The sequence below is a fragment of the Sciurus vulgaris genome (assembly GCF_902686455.1).
Source record: "Sciurus vulgaris genome assembly, chromosome: 1".
In the NCBI taxonomy this organism is placed as follows: Eukaryota; Metazoa; Chordata; class Mammalia; order Rodentia; family Sciuridae; genus Sciurus; species Sciurus vulgaris.
This window is the reverse complement of record NC_136461.1, coordinates 76690873-76709504: the sequence shown is the minus strand read 5'-3', so window position 1 is coordinate 76709504 and position 18632 is coordinate 76690873. Positions and strand designations below refer to the sequence as shown.

Sequence of the window (18632 nt, the reverse complement as noted above, 5' to 3'; positions counted from 1 at the left end):
AGGAGAAAGTAGAGCTAACAGAATGACCAGGAAACACAGCAGTACCTTGTGGGATGCACTTTTTGACTATCTCAATGACTGGATATCTGTGGTAAGAGAGGCAAAACTCAGGCTGGTTATAAATTCATTCCATGTCCTGTCCAATGATAAGGTAGTAAGGCCATCCACAGGGCATACACATCCACATGCACCACATGCAGGAGGAAACCCCATGAGCAACACAGTGATAACAAAGGACATCTGTTGAATTCACTGAGTTCTTACACAGAAGGTCAGGCATAGAGCTCATAGTCATGTAATCATGAACATATTGGGTGACACAACAGAAAGCTGTCTTTCTAACTTGCCATGACCTTCATGGCCATTAATCAGACACTGGTGAAGGATATGGGGGAAGTGTATAAAAGACAACAAACACTTGTAGAGAGAGAAATTTGAGACCAGGTGGGACACCATCTTCTGAAGGAGGTACAATCACCCAAAGCTAGCTCAGAAATTTATTATATAAGCTTATCACCAATATTTTTTTCTGTAAGAAATTTCTTCACAGCAGGCAGACTTGAAGGGCAAAGCAATTATAATCATCTACTTGAGCTCATAATTCTCTACCCCTGGCAGCTGGTGTCTGAACTCAGGATCAAGACTGATAGTCCTGTGGCTTGCACAGAACCTCTTTAAGCAAGACGTCACCATAGCAATTGGGAAAATTGACGTTCACACAGGAAGTTCACGTTACACAGGAAGTTCCCAGACCAGGCACAGCCTCCTGCTGTGAGACAGTCAAAGACCATGAGCCAAAACACTGCTCCCCACAGTAACTCACCCTGAATTGCTACCTGCCATGAGATCTTGCTCAATATTTAAGTATACCCAGGTGCTTAAGAAATAGTGTCTTTCTAATAAAAAAAATCTTTTGTTTAGTGTAATTATTTATGGTCATTTCAGTGGTTGGGTGTTATCAATTCAGTTCTTTTTCAGTCAACCCTGTCTTATTTTCAGGTTGGGCTACTGAGGGAAGTTTTTGCTGCAGTGCAGGAAGTTCTGAGCAGATCCAACAACCGTTCAGTTGGCATCACTCCTGAACCTCCCTTGACCAGTCCAATAATAACATACACATTGTTAACCCAAAGAGAACTCAACAAATCTTTATTAGGCACCAATAATGGAAAATCAGCTCCGTGAGGCAGTGTGCAGGTTACTGCAAGGTCTTGTGTTAGTAGTCTGCAATAGACTTGCCTGTGCAACTCTTCCAGACCAATCAGTATGTTTGAAGTTTGAGAGTATAGAAAGAATAAGACACTTGGGGGACTTAGCAGCCATAAACTGATACAAAGTGCTCCACAGGTGATGAGGATAACCTGCGGTACTTGTGGTGGCCAGGCTCCTAGGCTTACAAGCTTTACTTGTAAATTTAGAGCAGTTCCCTCCCACAGGGGATCACCAAAATGAACCTTCAGGAACTGACTTGTTCAGTACATAGCCAGCTAATGCTTCTGGTATAGAATGCAATGTCTTGAGGAGCTGGCAACAATAAATTGTCACTATCGCCCCTAGGCAGTTTGAGATGTTCAGTGGAAGTGTACTTTATCTGTAATCTTAAGTTCTATGGGCATGTAAACATACAAATGATTGCAGGATGCTCATGTCTGGCCCTCATACAGGCATAAATGTCCTGAGTGCCTCAGGCATGCAATTCAAATCAACCAATAAAATAGAATTATTTTCAGCCTCCAAGACTTGTTTTAGCAGTCATTGGTTCTATCATTTAATCCAATACCTGTTAGATTATATGCCAGGTAGAAAATCTTAATATGTCCTGCTCTTGTGTCCACTGTGTGTCGTGACCTGCAAAATGGGTTACCTGTGGTGTGCCATTCACAGCACACAGTTAGACCAGCTCCTTAACAATGGCCCTTTGATTGGCTCTTTTTTGGGGGGGAAGTTTCAAAGTAAGCCTGCAATGTGTCCACACGAGTCACAGCATATTTGACTCCCTTTAATGATGGAAGAGAGTCAGTGTAGTCTGCCAGACATCATTGCAGAGGGTCATCTAGTTTGATATGCTCCCTGGTGGCATTAGTCATTGCACTGAGGGTAGACAAGACAGTTCTGGAATGCAGCAACATCAGACATTTTATGGGCAGTTTCCAGCATGTCACAACTGTCCACAGTCTTTTGTCCTACATAATTTAATCTACAATGTAGACTGTCATGTCCTGATGTCCTGCATGACCATTAATTCAGAAACTGGTGAGGGTTGGTGGGGAATTAAGAAATCACACAAACATTTAGAGAGAAAAGTGGGAACAGGTGGGAAAATTCCCTGGGGTTGACAGGAGTGGTTCATAACTATCTCCACATGTTTATTATACAGGTTTTATTATCAAAGACCAAATGTTTTCCCTGATAAGTGGAGAATGATATATAATGGGGGTGGGGGATGTGGGCAGTGAGAGAAGAATGGAGGAGCTTTGGATTATGTAGAGGGAAATGAGAGGGAGGGGGATATGAAAGATGGTGGAATGAGACAGACATCATTACCCTGTGTACATGTATGATTACACGAATGGTGTGACTCTACATCGTGTACAACCATGGAAATGAAATGATGTACCCCATTTGTGTACAATGAATCAAAATGTAGTCTGTAAAAAATTAAAAAATAGAAATAAAATTTAAAAAATCAAAAAACAGAAGTGAACAGGTGTCTGTTTCCTTTCATGAACATGACATACAGTAAGGCAGTCCTAGAAGTTCACTGCTTGGAAGTTGTGCCTGGTTCCAGAGACTGGAGCTGCTGCTCACTTCCCTTATGCCACAGAGGATGCTGCTTTAGATCTAATTTTAAGGCTAGAAACCCTGCCTTAGAATCTCTCTGAGTCCCCTCCACCCCTGGGTGAGGCTTTGCTTCATGGAGGGCTCCCACTGGGATACAGGCAGCTTGGTTACATGTTGTTACTTCCTCCCTCTGACGGATATATGCTTGTGTGACAGAATGTAATCTGAGACTGAGGAGGCCAGGAGGAGACCATGCAACTGTCTCCTCAGCTTTCCTGCTTCCTTATGTTATTTCCAGTGCCCTTGGATAGAGTTCTGTTCAATTTTTCTTTGCATTTCTAACACATTCCCACCCCTAATTTCAACTCCAACAGAGAAAAACTTCCTGAAGACACAAATTTAATCAGGATTGTAAAATTCAGGCCATCAAATGAGAAGGTGGCTGAAGAAAGGGGAACTGTAGACACTCTCTGAGAAAATGCACAAGGGGTTTCAGAAATGGCCAAATACCATGTGGAGGAGTGGGCGTGCATTTGTCCTGTCCTGGCATTTTCCCAGCCACATATTATTTCATTTTTAATTTTACTGATTGTATTCATATTTGCTTGAATGTAGCATATTCATATGAAATATTAAAGGCATTGAAGAACATATATTATAAAGTTAGTCATTTTCTCATTTTTCACCTCATTTATACCGGTCCCTTCATATAGTGAAATGTATACCAGTTTAATTTGTATTTTCCCCAGATAGGTTATTAACATCATCAGCTTTACTTTATGAGTACCCGACAGAGGGACTTGAAGGTGCTTTCAGGCTTTTGTGATTATCACAATCCTGAAATGAGTAAACCACTGCACATATCATTTTCAATTGGGTGAGGAGATATATAAGAGATATAAAAGGGATATATAAGAGAAATACCTATATGTGGATTTGTCGACTCAGAGGTATGTGCATTTTCATTTTTTTTTTTTTTTTTTTTGGGGTGCTGGGGATCGAACCCAGGGCCTTGTGCTTGCAAGGCAAGCACTCTACCAACTGAACTATCTCCCCAGCCCCGCATTTTCATTTTTGATGTATATTATTAAAACTGTTCTGGGAGTTTTCAAGATGGCGGCCTAGAGGGCGGCTGCATTTCGTGTTGCTCCAGGACTCAGGATTCAAGAGAGGAGATATTGGGACGCTTGGGACCAACTCAAAGCAGCCGGGTGACTCTCACCCCCCTGGGGGGGCATCCCGGATGGGACGGGGGTCCCGGAACGCAGGAAACTTTGTGAAGTAGAACTGCCGGCGAGACGCCCCTCCCCCCGCTGGAGCAGTGAACTCGGATAGCTGGGAGCGCCGTAGAGGAGGCCGCTCGGCACAGCGCTGGGACTCGGAGCAGCCACTGGGGCTCCGGCGGCTGCCCGGGGGAGGAGTGGCGGGGAGAACTGTGTGGTCTCAGGACACCGGGGCCTGCCCTGAGGAGGAGGAGGAGAGGAGCGTGGCCACTTGGATTCCGAGAGACTGCACCAGAGCTGCAGGCGGTTGCCAGAGGAGAAGCTGCGCGGCGAGCTGTTTGGAATCAGAACGACGCTTCTGAACCCCAGGGCCTGCCCTGAGGACGAGGAGGAAGAGGAGCGAGGCCGCTTGGATTCGGGTGACTACACTGGAGCTGCGGGCGGTTGCCAGAGAAGGGGCTGCGTGGCGAGCTGTTTGGACTCTGACCACTTCTGAACCCCGGGGCCTGCCCGGAGGAGTAGGAGAAGGAGGAGAAGGAGCGCGGCGGGTCCTTTGGACTCGCAGTGACTGCATTAGCGCTCCAGGCGGCTGCTCAGAGGAGAAGGCGAGTGGTGAGTTGTTTGGTCTTAAAGTGACAGCTCCTGAACACAGGGGGGCTGCCTGGAGGAGAAGCGTGGTGGGACGCTTGGTCTTGAGTGGCCACACCAGAGCTCCAGGCGGTGCCCAGAGGACCCGTGCAGCGGGTCACGTGGATTCAGAGCCATTCAGAGGGACTGCTCCTGAACACCCGGGAGGTTATCTGGAGAAGGAGGAGGAACGGGGAGGGTCACTTCGACTCGGAGTGATTGATTGCCCCAGGCTACGGGTGGTTGGTGGAAGGAGGAGGCACGAAGTGAGTTTCTTGGACTCCTAGTGACCGCACCGGCATACTGGGCGGCTGTCTGGAGGAAGAGGCCTGTGGCGGGTCTCTGGGACTAAGAGCGATTGCTCGGGGCCACAGGTGGCTGCTCAGAGGAGGGGCCACGCAGCCAGGCGATTAGGTGCAGAACAGGGTCCCAGGATCTAGGAGGCTTCTGGGTGGAAGAGCCGCACAGAGACAGGCTTAGGGTGGAGCGAAGGTTCCAGGCCTATGGGCAAATTCTCTGAGGAGGGGCAGCCTAAGGAGATTCATCTGCGAAGGGTGAGGCTCCCAGGCCCAGGAGGTAGGGCCGGGCCCCTGGAAACTTTGCAGAGGAAGGCAGCCCAGCCCAGGCAGTAGCTGTAAATTGAGGGGAACCTCTAGGAGGAAACTGATCAGCGAGACCTCCCCACTGGGTGATTCTTCCCTGCCTGGTGAGGTTTCCCCACAAGGACGGTAAAACCAGAGACACAGGCCCAAACAGGCCTTGCCTCAGCCCACAGCCTAGGTCCCCTTTGGATGACCATTGGTCAACAAGTGGAGGCACCTCTGCCCACTAGCAGGGATTATACCCCACCTGAAGGCCACCACTCCTAGAGAGGCAGCTTCCTTGTGGAGCACCGCATTATCAACTTCCTTCAAGACTTCAGCCTACTGAAGGCTAAGAGGGGATATATATAGAAATCTTCAGAGACATTGTAAATCAACAGAGGAAATCTGCAATATCTCAGCGGTTCACTGATATCTGAACAATATGAGAAAACAAGGAAAGAAAATGCTGCAAACAAATCTAGATGTTACATCAATAAAACCCAATGACAGCATGGCAGAAGAAATGACAGAAAAGGAGTTCAGAATGTACATAATTAAAATGATCAGAGAAGCAAACGATGAGATGAAAGAGCAAATGCAAGCATTGAATGATCGCACCAATCGACAGTTAAAAGAGCAAATACAGGAAGCAAAAGGTCATTTCAATAAAGAGTTAGAGATATTGAAAAAAAACCAAACAGAAATCCTTGACATGAAGGAAACAATAAACCAAATTAAGAACTCCATAGAAAGCATATCCAATAGGATAGAACACCTGGAAGACAGAACCTCAGACATTGAAGACAAAATATTTAACCTTGAAAACAAAGTTGAACAAACAGAGAAGATGGTAAGAAATCATGAACAGAATCTACAAGAACTATGGGATATCATGAAAAGGCCAAATTTAAGAATTATTGGGATTGAGGAAGGTCTAGAGAAACAAGCCAAAGGAATGAACAACCTATTCAATGAAATAATATCAGAAAATTTCCCAAATCTGAAGAATGAAATGGAAAATCAAGTTCAAGAGGCTTACAGGACTCCAAATACACAAAATTACAACAGACCCACACCAAGGCACATTATAATGAAAATACCTAACATACAAAATAAAGACAGAATTTTAAAGGCTGTGAGAGAAAAGAACCAAATTACATTCAGGGGGAAACCAATACGCATATCAGCAGATTTTTCAATCCAGACCCTAAAAGCTAGAAGGGCCTGGAACAACATTTTTCAAGCCCTGAAAGAAAATGGATGCCAACCAAGAATCTTATACCCAGCAAAACTTACCTTCAAATTTGACGATGAAATAAAATCCTTCCATGATAAACAAAAGCTAAAAGAATTTACAAAAAGAAAGCCAGCATTACAGAATATTCTCAACAAAATATTCCATGAGGAAGAGATGAAAAACAAAGAAGCAAATCAACAAAGGGAGGAATTATCCTAAAGGAATTGTCAAATAAAGGAGGAAACAAGTTGTGTCAAACAAATAAATAAACAAAATTTTAAAAATGAACCAAATGACCGGGAAACCAAATCATTTCTCTATAATAACCCTGAATGTTAATGGCCTGAATTCATCAATCAAAAGACATAGACTGGCAGACTGGATTAAAAAGAAAGATCCAACAATATGTTGCCTGCAAGAGACTCACCTCATAGAAAAAGATACCCATAGATTAAAGGTGAAAGGATGGGGAAAAACATACCATGCACATGGACTCAGCAAAAAAGCTGGAGTATCCATCCTCATTTCCGATAATGTGGACTTCAAGCCAAAGTTAGTCAGAAGGGATAAAGAAGGTCATTTCATACTGCTTAAGGGAAGCATAAATCAGCAAGATATAACAATCATAAACATCTATGCCCCAAACAGTGGCTCATCTATGTATGTCAAACAAATCCTTCTCAATTTCAGAAACCAAATAGACCACAACACAATAATACTAGGTGATTTTAACATGCCGCTCTCACCACTGGACAGATCTTCCAGACAAAAATTGAACAAAGAAACCATAGATCTCAACAACACAATCAATAATTTAGACTTAACGGACATTTATAGAATATACCATCCAACCAAGAGTGAATACACTTTCTTCTCAGCAGCACATGGATCCTTCTCTAAAATAGACCATATATTATGCCACAAAGCTAATGTTAGCAAATACAAGAAGATAGAGACACTAGCATGTATTCTATCAGATCATAATGGATTGAAGTTAGAAATAAATGAAAGAGTAAAACACAGAAACTATTCCAACATCTGGAGATTAAACAATATGCTATTATATGATGAATGGATAACAGAAGATATTAGGAAGGAAATTAAAAAATTCTTAGAGGTAAATGAGAACAAAGAAACATCATATCAAAATCTCTGGGACACTATGAAAGCAGTACTTAGAGGGAAATTTATTTCATGGAGCGCATTTAATAAAAGAAGTAAAACTCAACAAATAAACAACCTAACACTACAGCTCAAAGCCTTAGAAAAAGAAGAACAGAACAGCACCAAAAGTAGCAGAAGACAGGAAATAGTTAAACTCAGAGCTGAAATCAATGAAATTGAAACAAAAGAAACAATACAAAAAATTGACAAAATAAATAGTTGGTTCTTCGAAAAAATAAACAAAATTGATAAACCTTTAGCCACACTAACAAAGAGAAGACGAGAGAAAACCCAAATCACTAAAATTCGGAATGAACAAGGAAATATCACAAAAGACAGGTTGGAAATACAAAACATAATTAGAAGCTATTTTGAAAATCTATACTCCAACAAAATAGAAAATTTCGAAGACATCAACAGGTTTCTAGAGACATATGAATTGCCTAAACTGAATGAGGAGGACATAAACAATTTAAATAGACCAATTTCAAGTACTGAAATAGAAGAAGTCATCAAAAGCCTACCAACAAAGAAAAGTCCGGGACCAGATGGGTTCTCAGCCGAGTTCTACAAAACCTTTAAGGAAGATCTCATTCCAATACTTCTCAAAGTATTCCATAAAATAGAAGAGGAGGGAACCCTCCCAAACTCATTCTATGAAGCCAATATCACACTGATACCTAAACCAGATAGAGACTCATCAAGGAAAGAAAATTTCAGACCAATATCCTTAATGAACATCGACGCAAAAATTCTCAACAAAATTTTAGCAAATCGCATACAAAAACATATTAAAAAGATAGTGCACCATGATCAAGTGGGTTTCATCCCAGGGATGCAAGGTTGGTTCAACATCAGGAAATCAATAAACGTAATTCACCACATTAATAGACTTAAAGTCAAGAATCACATGATTATTTCAATAGATGCAGAAAAAGCATTTGATAAAATACAGCACCCCTTCATGCTCAAAACACTAGAAAAAATAGGGATAGTGGGAACATTCCTTAACATTGTAAAGGCCATTTATGCTAAGCCCATGGCTAATATCATTCTAAATGGTGAAAACCTGAAAGCATTCCCCCTAAAAACTGGAACAAGGCAGGGATGCCCTCTTTCACCACTTCTATTCAACATCGTTCTTGAGACTCTGGCCAGAGCAATTAGACAAACCAAAGAAATTAAAGGGATACGAATTGGAAAAGAAGAACTCAAACTATCCCTGTTCGCTGATGACATGATTATATATTTAGAGGAACCAGGAAATTCCACCAGAAAACTCTTAGAACTCATAAGTGATTTCAGTAAAGTAGCAGGTTACAAGATCAATGCCCATAAATCCAACGCATTTTTATACATCAGTGATGAATCTTCAGAAAGAGAAATTAGGAAAACTACCCCATTCACAATAGCCTCGAAAAAAATAAAATACTTGGGAATCAATCTCACAAAAGAGGTGAAAGACCTCTACAATGAGAACTATACAACACTAAAGAAAGAAATTAAAGAACACCTTAGAAGATGGAAAGATCTTCCATGTTCTTGGATAGGAAGAATTAATATTGTCAAAATGGCCATACTACCTAAAGTGCTATACAAATTCAATGCAATTCCAATTAAAATCCCAATTGTGTACCTTACAGAAATAGAGCAAGCAATTATGAAATTCATCTGGAAGAATAAGAAACCCAGAATAGCTAAAGCAATCCTTAGCAGGAAGAGTGAAACAGGGGGTATTGCAATACCAGATCTTCAACTCTACTACAAAGCAATAGTAACAAAAACGGCATGGTATTGGTACCAAAATAGAAAGGTAGATCAATGGTGCAGAATAGAGGACACGGACACAAACCCAAATAAATACAATTTTCTCATACTAGACAAAGGTGCCAAAAATATGCAATGGAGAAAAGATAGCCTCTTCAACAAATGGTGCTGGGAGAATTGGAAATCCATATGCAACAGAATGAAACTAAACCCATATCTCTCACCATGCACGAAACTAAACTCAAAATGGATTAAGGACCTCGGAATCAGACCAGAGACCCTGCATCTTATAGAAGAAAAAGTAGGTCCAAATCTTCACCTTGTTGATCTAGGACCAGACTTCCTTAACAGGACTCCCATAGCACAAGAAATAAAAGCTAGAATCAACCACTGGGATAGATTCAAACTAAAAAGCTTTCTCTCAGCAAAGGAAACTATCAGCAATGCGAAGAAAGAGCCTACAGAGTGGGAAAATATCTTTGCCAATCATACTTCAGATAGAGCACTAATCTCCAGAATCTATAAAGAACTCAAAAAACTCTACTCCAAGAATTCAAATAGTCCAGTCAACAAATGGGCTAAGGAAATGAATAGACACTTCACAGAAGAAGATCTACAAGCAATCAACAAACATATGGAAAAATGTTCAACATCTCTAGTAATAAGAGAAATGCAAATCAAAACCACCCTAAGATTCCATCTCACCCCAATTAGAATGGCGATTATCAAGAATACGAGCAACAACAGGTGTTGGCGAGGATGTGGGGAGAAAGGTACACTCATACACTGCTGGTGGGGCTGCAAATTAGTGCAGCCACTCTGGAAAGCAGTGTGGAGATTCCTTAGAAAACTTGGAATGGAACCACCATTTGACCCAGCTATCCCACTCCTTGGCCTATACCCAAAGGACTTAAAATCTGCATACTACAGAAATACAGCCACATCAATGTTCATAGCTGCTCAATTCACAATAGCCAGACTATGGAACCAACCTAGATGCCCTTCAATTGATTAGTGGATAAAGAAACTGTGGTATATATATACAATGGAATATTACTCAGCCATAAAGAATGATAAAATTATGACATTTGCAGGCAAATGGATGAAATTGGAGAATATCATGCTAAGTGAGATAGGCCAATCTCAAAAAGCCAAAGGACGAATGATATCGCTGATAAGTGGAGGATGACACATAATGGGGGGGAGGGAAGGGTTAGAGTTAGGGTTAGGGAGGGGGGCAAGTATAGAGGAAGGAACTACTGTATAGAGGGTAAAGAGGGGTGGGAGGGGTGGGGGGAAGGGAAAAAATAACAGAATGAATCAAACAACATTGCTCTATGTAAATTTATGATTACACAAATGGTATGCCTTTACGCCATGTACAAACAGAGAAACAACATGTATCCCATTTGTTTACAATAAAAAGAAAAAAAAAAAACTGTTCTTTGCTACCCTTTAAGAAGACAAAACTATTTGCCTCACAGTTTTATTTTGCACTCATTTTTATTAGTAAACTTAAATTCTTTCTCATGCTTATTTCTGTTCATTGTGGTTGTTGGTCACTTCCCAGAAGAGCTCATCATGACTTAAATAATCTTCATAACTAAAACATGAATTGCAACTGTTTTCTTCCCATTGCTATTGGCCTTTTTGCTTGACTTAAGTCTTTCCTAGAAATTATTTCATATTTTCTTAGTTGATTCTAGTGTCCTTAATTCCATAGAAATTGTTTCTCTCATATTCTTTGATAATTGCTTTTCAGTTTTAAAATTTCTTGAATGAAACCAATATGACACACTTTTAAAAGGAGCCATAGTGTGATACTATTAAAATAAAAGACACCTCACTGTATAATTTCCTATCAGGAATCCTCAAGCTATTAAAAAATAGCACTGAATACTTTCATCACTGCACCAACTACTTTACCAGCCCCAGGGAGCACTGCAAGGAAAACAGTGCCAGCTGCATCGAGGATCTGGGACAATATCGACGGTGTCTTTTTAGATGTTTCAATTTCTTCTTTTAGTCGATTTATCTCTTTATTTAGCCTCTCAGATTTCTCTTTAAATCCCTCCATAAGCAGTTCTTTTTGGACCTATAAAAGAGGAAGAGTCCACTTTTGAGAATTCCCAGTTATTAACTACCAGAGTTGTGTATTTAACAAGTTCAGCAGTTGAGCATGTGTGTCTACTTCTCTACCACCTTCACCTTAGAACGTTCCTTGATATTTCCAGACTTTTGACCTGAAGAGTGGGAGTACCCAGAGCTTACACACTTGTGAGATTTTCTCACCACTTACTGGAAGTGGACAGGAATTTTATTCCAGTACAAAGAATGCTGTGTGGGGGAGAATGCAGGTTGAATTCTGATTGATTCTCACTTTCAACCAGGTGGCATGGCCACAATCCACTAACAAGTAATAGAAAATGCTGACCTTGTGGAGAACACTGGTTATCAACCTCCTGTTTACGACACAGGTTTGTTTGAGTCTACTTATATAGATGAATCAGGAAGACAAGGAAGTAAGGGGAGCAATTTCTGATCTTTCATTGTCCTTAATTTATATCAGACCCAATGTGATACATCAGACCAGATGGATCTGTTTCTGGTCTCTTTGATGGTTGTGCCAGAATCCACTCATATGGGGCACATAATCTCAATGAAGAATGATCCACAACCTGGGGGACATTATTTGTACCCTGCAAAGTCTATCAGTACACAAAGTCTATCAATACCTTATGGAGTCTCATAGATTTATAGGTTTTATTAGAATTCAGGCGCACTTGAGGTGTCAGTGTCAGTGAGACATTTACTTTTTGAGTTTCCCTTTGGAATGCTGTCTGTACTTAACATTTTGCTCTTTCCCATTCTAAGGAAACTGGCATTGTCTGTAGGGACTGCCAGGCCCTATAACACTCACCTTTAGCTTGTGCTCCAGAACCCTTTCCTGCTCTCTCAGAATGTTCTCCCTTTCTCTCTCCATCTTCTCCTTAAGCTGCACAATGTTTTCCTGGAGGCTTCTCTTTTGGGCCTCCATCTTTTCTTGCTGCTCTTTCTGCTGCTGTCTTAGCAGCTCCTGTTCCTTCTCGGCTGCCTCCCTCTTGGCTCTCTCAGCTGCTCCACAAAGGTTTTAGAAGAGAGAAGAAACAACAGAGTCGTGCTCTAGACTACTTGGTTCACACAACAAACTGATTCCCAAAAAGGGTAGAGGGGAATCTCTCAATTTACCCATTAGCAATAACATCCAGAGTATGTTTGCAAATGTGATGGAAAACTCATTTGCTGAACTCCCCCTATTGCTCTCAGTTTTACTAGAGCATGTGATCCACAGAAAGAAGAATCTTCTGGTTTCAGGAATGTTTTCCTATCCAGTCAGTCAAAGTCTGTACAGGAACCTCCCCACCTTCTGAGAATTGTGACCTCCATTGTACCTGCTATGGCCTTCTCTCCATCAGTGAGGGCTTTGTCTGACTGAAGGATGGATATTTCTATGGCAGACTGTTGCTGAAGGAAGCTCTGAAGGACCTCCCTTGCCTGGGAATCAAGAAGGAGCAAAATCACTGTAGGCATCCAGGATCTGTTCTTCAGATGAGGAAGGTATTATTCAACAGACCACAAAACTGACTCTAAATTTTGCATCCTTCTTAGGACCCCATATTGATTCCTTTCATTCTGTGGATACAATGAAAGTCTATGCTCTTTGGTGGGACATGCAAACCCTCTATAGCAGCCTCCTTCCTAGCTCCCCAACCTCCTCTCCCAAGAATGCTGCCCACCACCCACCCCAGTTGAATGTAGGAGCAGATCTACAAACACAGAACCCCTTCATTGTTTGTGGTATTTGCACATCAGTTTTGTTTTGCCTGAATCTTTCTAGCCTTTCTCAGGGTTGAATCTACAGATTCCTTGACTTGTATCACCAACCTCCTGTACCAGAAAACTTTGCTTGGCTGCCTTCCAAGTTTCTTTTCAGATTTGTTGAGATTGACAAATAAAACTTGTAGACAATGAGGGTCAAAAACATGGTGTTTTGATATATATCTACATTGTTAAATGTTTCCTACAATCAAGTCAATTTTCATGGTGGTCACATCACAGTTACTTTTTCCATAGTCATGAGAATAACAAGGTCTACTCTCTAAGTGACATTAAGGTACACAATATATTATTTCAACTACAGTCACACTTGTACATCAAGTGTCCATCACTTACTCATCTATAGCTGCATATTCACATATTTGACCAGTATTTGACCAATAAGTCCCCTCCCACTCTCAGGTCCTGCTTATCAACAATACTATTCTAACTCTGGGTTAATATGAGCTGGGTGACTTTTTGCCCTTGTTTGGTTGGTTGACTTTTGTGGTAGCACTGAACATTAAACATTCAACAATTGTCTTCCTGTTTTTGGTTCATTTTATTTAGTGTATTATCCTTAGGGTAATCTATGTTTTCATCATTGGCACGCCTTTATTTTTTAATGACTAAGTAATATTCTGTCACATGGATGATATACATAGTTGCATTAGTTAGTAATCACAACTGCATTGTACTGGCATAAAAACAGACACAAAGACAAGAGGAACAGACTAGAGAGCCAGGAAAGAATGAAATTAGACCTATATCTTACACTTTATATGAAAATGAACTAATGTCATCAAAGTTTTAAACATAAGTCCTAAAATTAAAAATCGTAGAACAAAACTTAGGGGGAAATCCTTTGACATTTGCCTTCTCAATGATTTCTTGGATTTAAAACCAATGACATAGGCAACAAATCAAAAGTAAATAAGTGGGACTGCATCAAACTAAAGTTTCTTCTCATCCCAGAAACTATCAATAAAATGAAAACTGCAAGGTATAGAATGGGAGAAAATATATGCAAACTATATACCTCCAAATGGGTTAATTCCAAAGTATATTAGAAACTCCTTCAACTCAACATTAAACACACACACACACACACACACACACATATCCTGGTGAAAAATGGGGAAAGCACCTGAACAGACATTTTTTGAAAAGAAGAAATTCAAATGTCAAATAGATATTTGTAAAAGTGTTCAGCATCACTAATACCAGTGAAACACAAATGAATACCTCAACGAAATGACAGAACATCTGTGAGGACCACTATAATCAATGAGTCAAAGGACAACAGATGTTGCTGAGGAGGTGGAGAAAAGGGAACCTTGTAGAACTGCTGGGGGAATGTGAATTGGTACAGCCATCAAGGAAAACAGCAGGAGAACTCCCAAAGAAGAAAAGAATTCTGAGTTTCTGAAGGCTGCCCTGCGAGGTCTGTCACTGGCTCACTGTGTGATCTTATGCCACTTATTAGATCCTCTATGCACTACATTTCTTTACTGCATAAATGTGGAAGACAGTAGTACCTAGTTTACTTTATTCTGAGAATTAAATTGGTATTGCAACAAAATCACCTGAAACTGTACCTGACGTGGGAAGTGAAGGTTCAATGTCTGTTAACAAGGACTCATCACCATCCTCATTGTTACTATCAGCACATCCAGTTACCATTAACATATGGTACTAATACACCATATCCAACTGAATGCTATTTTACACATTTCAAGAATGATACATTTCATGAGAACAAAGGTTTTTCCTTTTCATTGTATCTTCTACTTAACACAAAAAAACTACCCTTTTGGATAAATAAACGAAAAGGTTGGTTTTACCTAAATTTCTGGTTCTAACTCCTCTCTAAGAAGAACTATTTTCAGTTTATTTAGGAGTATTTAAAATGATATAAATGTCAACATATTGCCATTCTCTGCCTTTGTTTCACAAATGGCGCCGTGACATTAGAGTTTCAGAAGGAGCAACAAAGATCCTCCGACCTCTTACTCCTCACCTTCACTCCTTTCCTGGGCACTAGCTTGTAATTTTGTTCCACCAACTTCCTTGCGTCCAGGTAGAGACTGTGGCCTCCAGGAACAGAGAACACTCCTCTTGAAATGCTTTGTGTCAAGGGCTCTGAAAGCTGTTCCAGCTGAGCTTGGCAGTATTTGACAGATGTCTCTTCATTCTGCAGCAAAATAGCTTCCTTCTTTCTCTCTATGGTGTCCTGGAAGGGAAATAAAAATAAAGTAGAGTAAAATGAAGCAAAATAAAAAAACAGCTGTTAACAGGAATGTCCAATGTGTTTCTCCTGGAATAAGCAGTCAGACAGCCTCAGAGTAGTCCAAACATGGAAAGGAGTTGGGAGATGTATTTCACTAACAGACAGGTCTGATCAATTATCTGTGAGATCACAAATTGCCTTAACTCCCTTTTGGTCAAGTTCATTCTCTGTAGCACCATAAGTTGGAAGACAAACTTGATGATTTATTCAACTATTGTATTATTAACAGGAACCCAAACCCTAATAGTCACAATGTAAAGATAAATTTAAAGTAGAAGTAAATTTGTCAAGAAATGTGGGTTTCTGGGGTTGAGATTATATACATGGCAAACAATTCCCCAAGGAATGAGTTGAGTGTATTCTCAATAGAATTTTGAACCCTTCACAAATTCTTTTAGGAAGGCTGTGAATGTGTGATTTTTGAATTGTTTGTTTGTACTTGTAAATTATAATCCAGTGGATTCCTAAGAGTTTTTTTCACTGTTGTGTCATCCCAGATAGACTGAAAGACAAACTTCCAGCAAAGGTGCCTCTGGTCAGCAGCATTAGGCAGTCCCTGAGAGTTCTCTCCCTTGGTGTCCACACCCTGCCTTGTCCCTGGGCCTGTGAATATGAAGGATATTAATCCTTTGATTTCAATGTGTTACACAGCACAGGTTGACTTCAAAAAATGGAGAATACTCCATAGGGCAGCACCGAATCACACAAACCTTTTAAAAGCAGTTTTCTCTGACTGTGGCAGAAGAGGAAATTAGAGTGACTAGAGAAAGATTTGATGGGTCCTTGTTTGCTCGAGGGTGAAGAGAGCTTCCCCAGAGCACCAAGGTGAGAGCTAAGGCCATTTGACTCCTAGGTTTCAATGTGTGGTGCACTGAGCAGAGCGCTCACACATCCTGTGCAGAGGTCTGACTGTGGGCTAATACATTCATGTTGCTTTAAGCTGCTCATCATTTAATAATTTGTTTTTCAGCAATAAAAAGTAAGTACCATCTTTTAGAGAAAGAATGCAAGTAGCCTGAATAACCCTGTTGCCCACAAAATAACCAGGTCCTTCTATGATGAGAGAGATGCAATTCCACACTCTGGAATCTAAAGTGTGGAGTTAAGTCTCATTCCAGAAGGAGAGGAATCAGGGAGGATAAATACAAAGACAATTACAACAAGCTTCTTCTGGAACTCATGCTCGTCATCCTTAAAGGAGTGCTCCATGAAGACTGCGATGGCTTCCCTCTCACAGGCCGTGTGCACCTCCAGCAGCTCCTGGAGAGTGCCTGTGGGGAACTCCACCCGCTGGGCCATCTGCTCACTGTAGTGGTCAGCTGCCTTCTGCACGGCTGCCGAGTTCTCACACTGGGCCAGAGTGGTCACTGCATCCTCCAAACAAGGAATGGTTCCTTTGTTGATGGCATTTACATAGGTTTCCACCAGAGTCCCCAACCCTGAGTGGCATGAATATGTAGAAAGTCTTATTCATCATTTTACAAGCTTTAAGCATCTATTTAGTAACATTGTTTTTCTCATACATTCCTTTTATCATTCTCAAATTCACCCCATTACACAATTACTTATTGCAACCAAAAGGTTTTTAGTGTTTCCTAGAAAAATACTTTCCTATTTAAATAAAATGAAAAAGAATTTATTAAAGAAAGTAAATTACAGAACTTGTGAGACTTATTTAAAATAAAAATGCAAGTTTTCTTGTAAAAAATATCATCAGAATTTTACAGAAAGCAATACAGTGTTTTGAACCAAACATAGGTCCATCTCCACATGGGGACTGAAGGATGGCATAGCTCATATCTTCCTGAAACCAGTGCTGTTCAAATTTGTTTCTCAAACACACAATGAGTTGAAATGGGGCTATTTTCTCACTAGTCTCAATTCATAAAATATCTTGTGTATTCTCACTGAAAAACATTTAATCCTATGAGACTTTTCATCAGTTTGCAGATTGTCTCTCCTTAGGAGTAGCTTCTGATGGTATCCTTAGTATACATACATTGCGACATTGTTAAGCTTCACCAAGTCCTCAGATATGGACACTTTAAGTAAAATGCATTTCTGTGTGTGGCATGAATGTCTGCTCCAAATTCCTTACAAAAGCAAACAGGATTACTGACAAACTCACAAAAGAATCATAGCATTGTTATACATACTAAACCTCAAAGACATGCTTTCAGACAAAAGAAACTCACGATTTCCAGTGACAATGATTCCCCCTCTCAGGGTCTTGGTTTTGGCATTGGCGAAGATATAGGAACAGAAGTTTTTTGATTGCACCACAAAAGTCCTTTCCAGTTGGTTTTGTGGAACTTCATCAATATGGGATAATAGGTTTCTGTGATTCGTAGGTCGATCAAAGACAAAGCACTTTCGTTTTGGAAAGAAATATCTGATACACTCTCTAGACATGTTGGAATATTGGATTCTCTGATTCTCCCCTGTAAAATCAACACTCATTGAGCAGACACGTCTGCAGGCAAAGGAATTGTGGACTTTTCTAAGAATCTTTACCTAACTGCAGCTCCCAAGCCCTTGATCTTCTTAATTCAATCATAAAAAGCAGTGTTATGTTAACTTGAACATCAACTTTTTTTTCTTTTTATCAGAGCTGAGAGCCAAGGAGGTACTTATGGAGAGGAAGGGAAACCAATCACCTCAAGTAGAGAAACCTATAGTTTCCTTAACCCTTGTATACTGGTGATAAATTATTCATTACAAGTTTGAGATGACCGATTAATCATAAAATTCTCAGAAAGATTTTCTGAAATTGCAGTCCCATGTCAGAAATGAGATGTGGGCTCTTAAGTAAATAATGCTAATAATAATGCATGAGATATTACTAGGGAAAGTACCATGAGGAGGAAAGATGATACCAAGAACTGTAGAGGAAATTGCTTCAAAATCAAAGCCTCAAATCCACACACCATAATTATGTTTAGAAGTTCTTTAGCAGAAAACGCCAAAGTAAAGTGAATTTCAATGTAATTTGAACTTCTTGATGTCAGATTATTTTGGACTTGACTTTCTCTTAATGAGATTCTGCAGCATAAATCAGATGTTAGTTCAAAGAATGAATAAATGTGGTTAATATTCATCTGCTAAAT

The 18632-nt window shown here is 40.4% G+C and overlaps 1 protein-coding gene across 2 annotated transcripts in view; it reads right to left on the bottom strand.

Moving 5' to 3' along the window:
* Positions 1 to 11091: 11091 nt before the first annotated feature.
* Positions 11092 to 18632, bottom strand: part of LOC306668125 (guanylate-binding protein 7-like) — a 58681-nt gene continuing 51140 nt past the window's right edge. For both annotated transcript variants that reach the window (XM_079151199.1, XM_079151197.1), the window contains exons 6-11: positions 17721 to 17966; positions 16684 to 16964; positions 15256 to 15468; positions 12812 to 12914; positions 12301 to 12494; positions 11092 to 11475 (exon numbers count right to left, since the gene is read on the bottom strand). In XM_079151199.1, coding sequence (XP_079007325.1) covers positions 11260 to 11475; positions 12301 to 12494; positions 12812 to 12914; positions 15256 to 15468; positions 16684 to 16964; positions 17721 to 17966 — 1253 coding nt within the window. In that variant the 3' untranslated portion in view covers positions 11092 to 11259. The remainder of the gene's footprint in view (positions 11476 to 12300; positions 12495 to 12811; positions 12915 to 15255; positions 15469 to 16683; positions 16965 to 17720; positions 17967 to 18632) is intronic.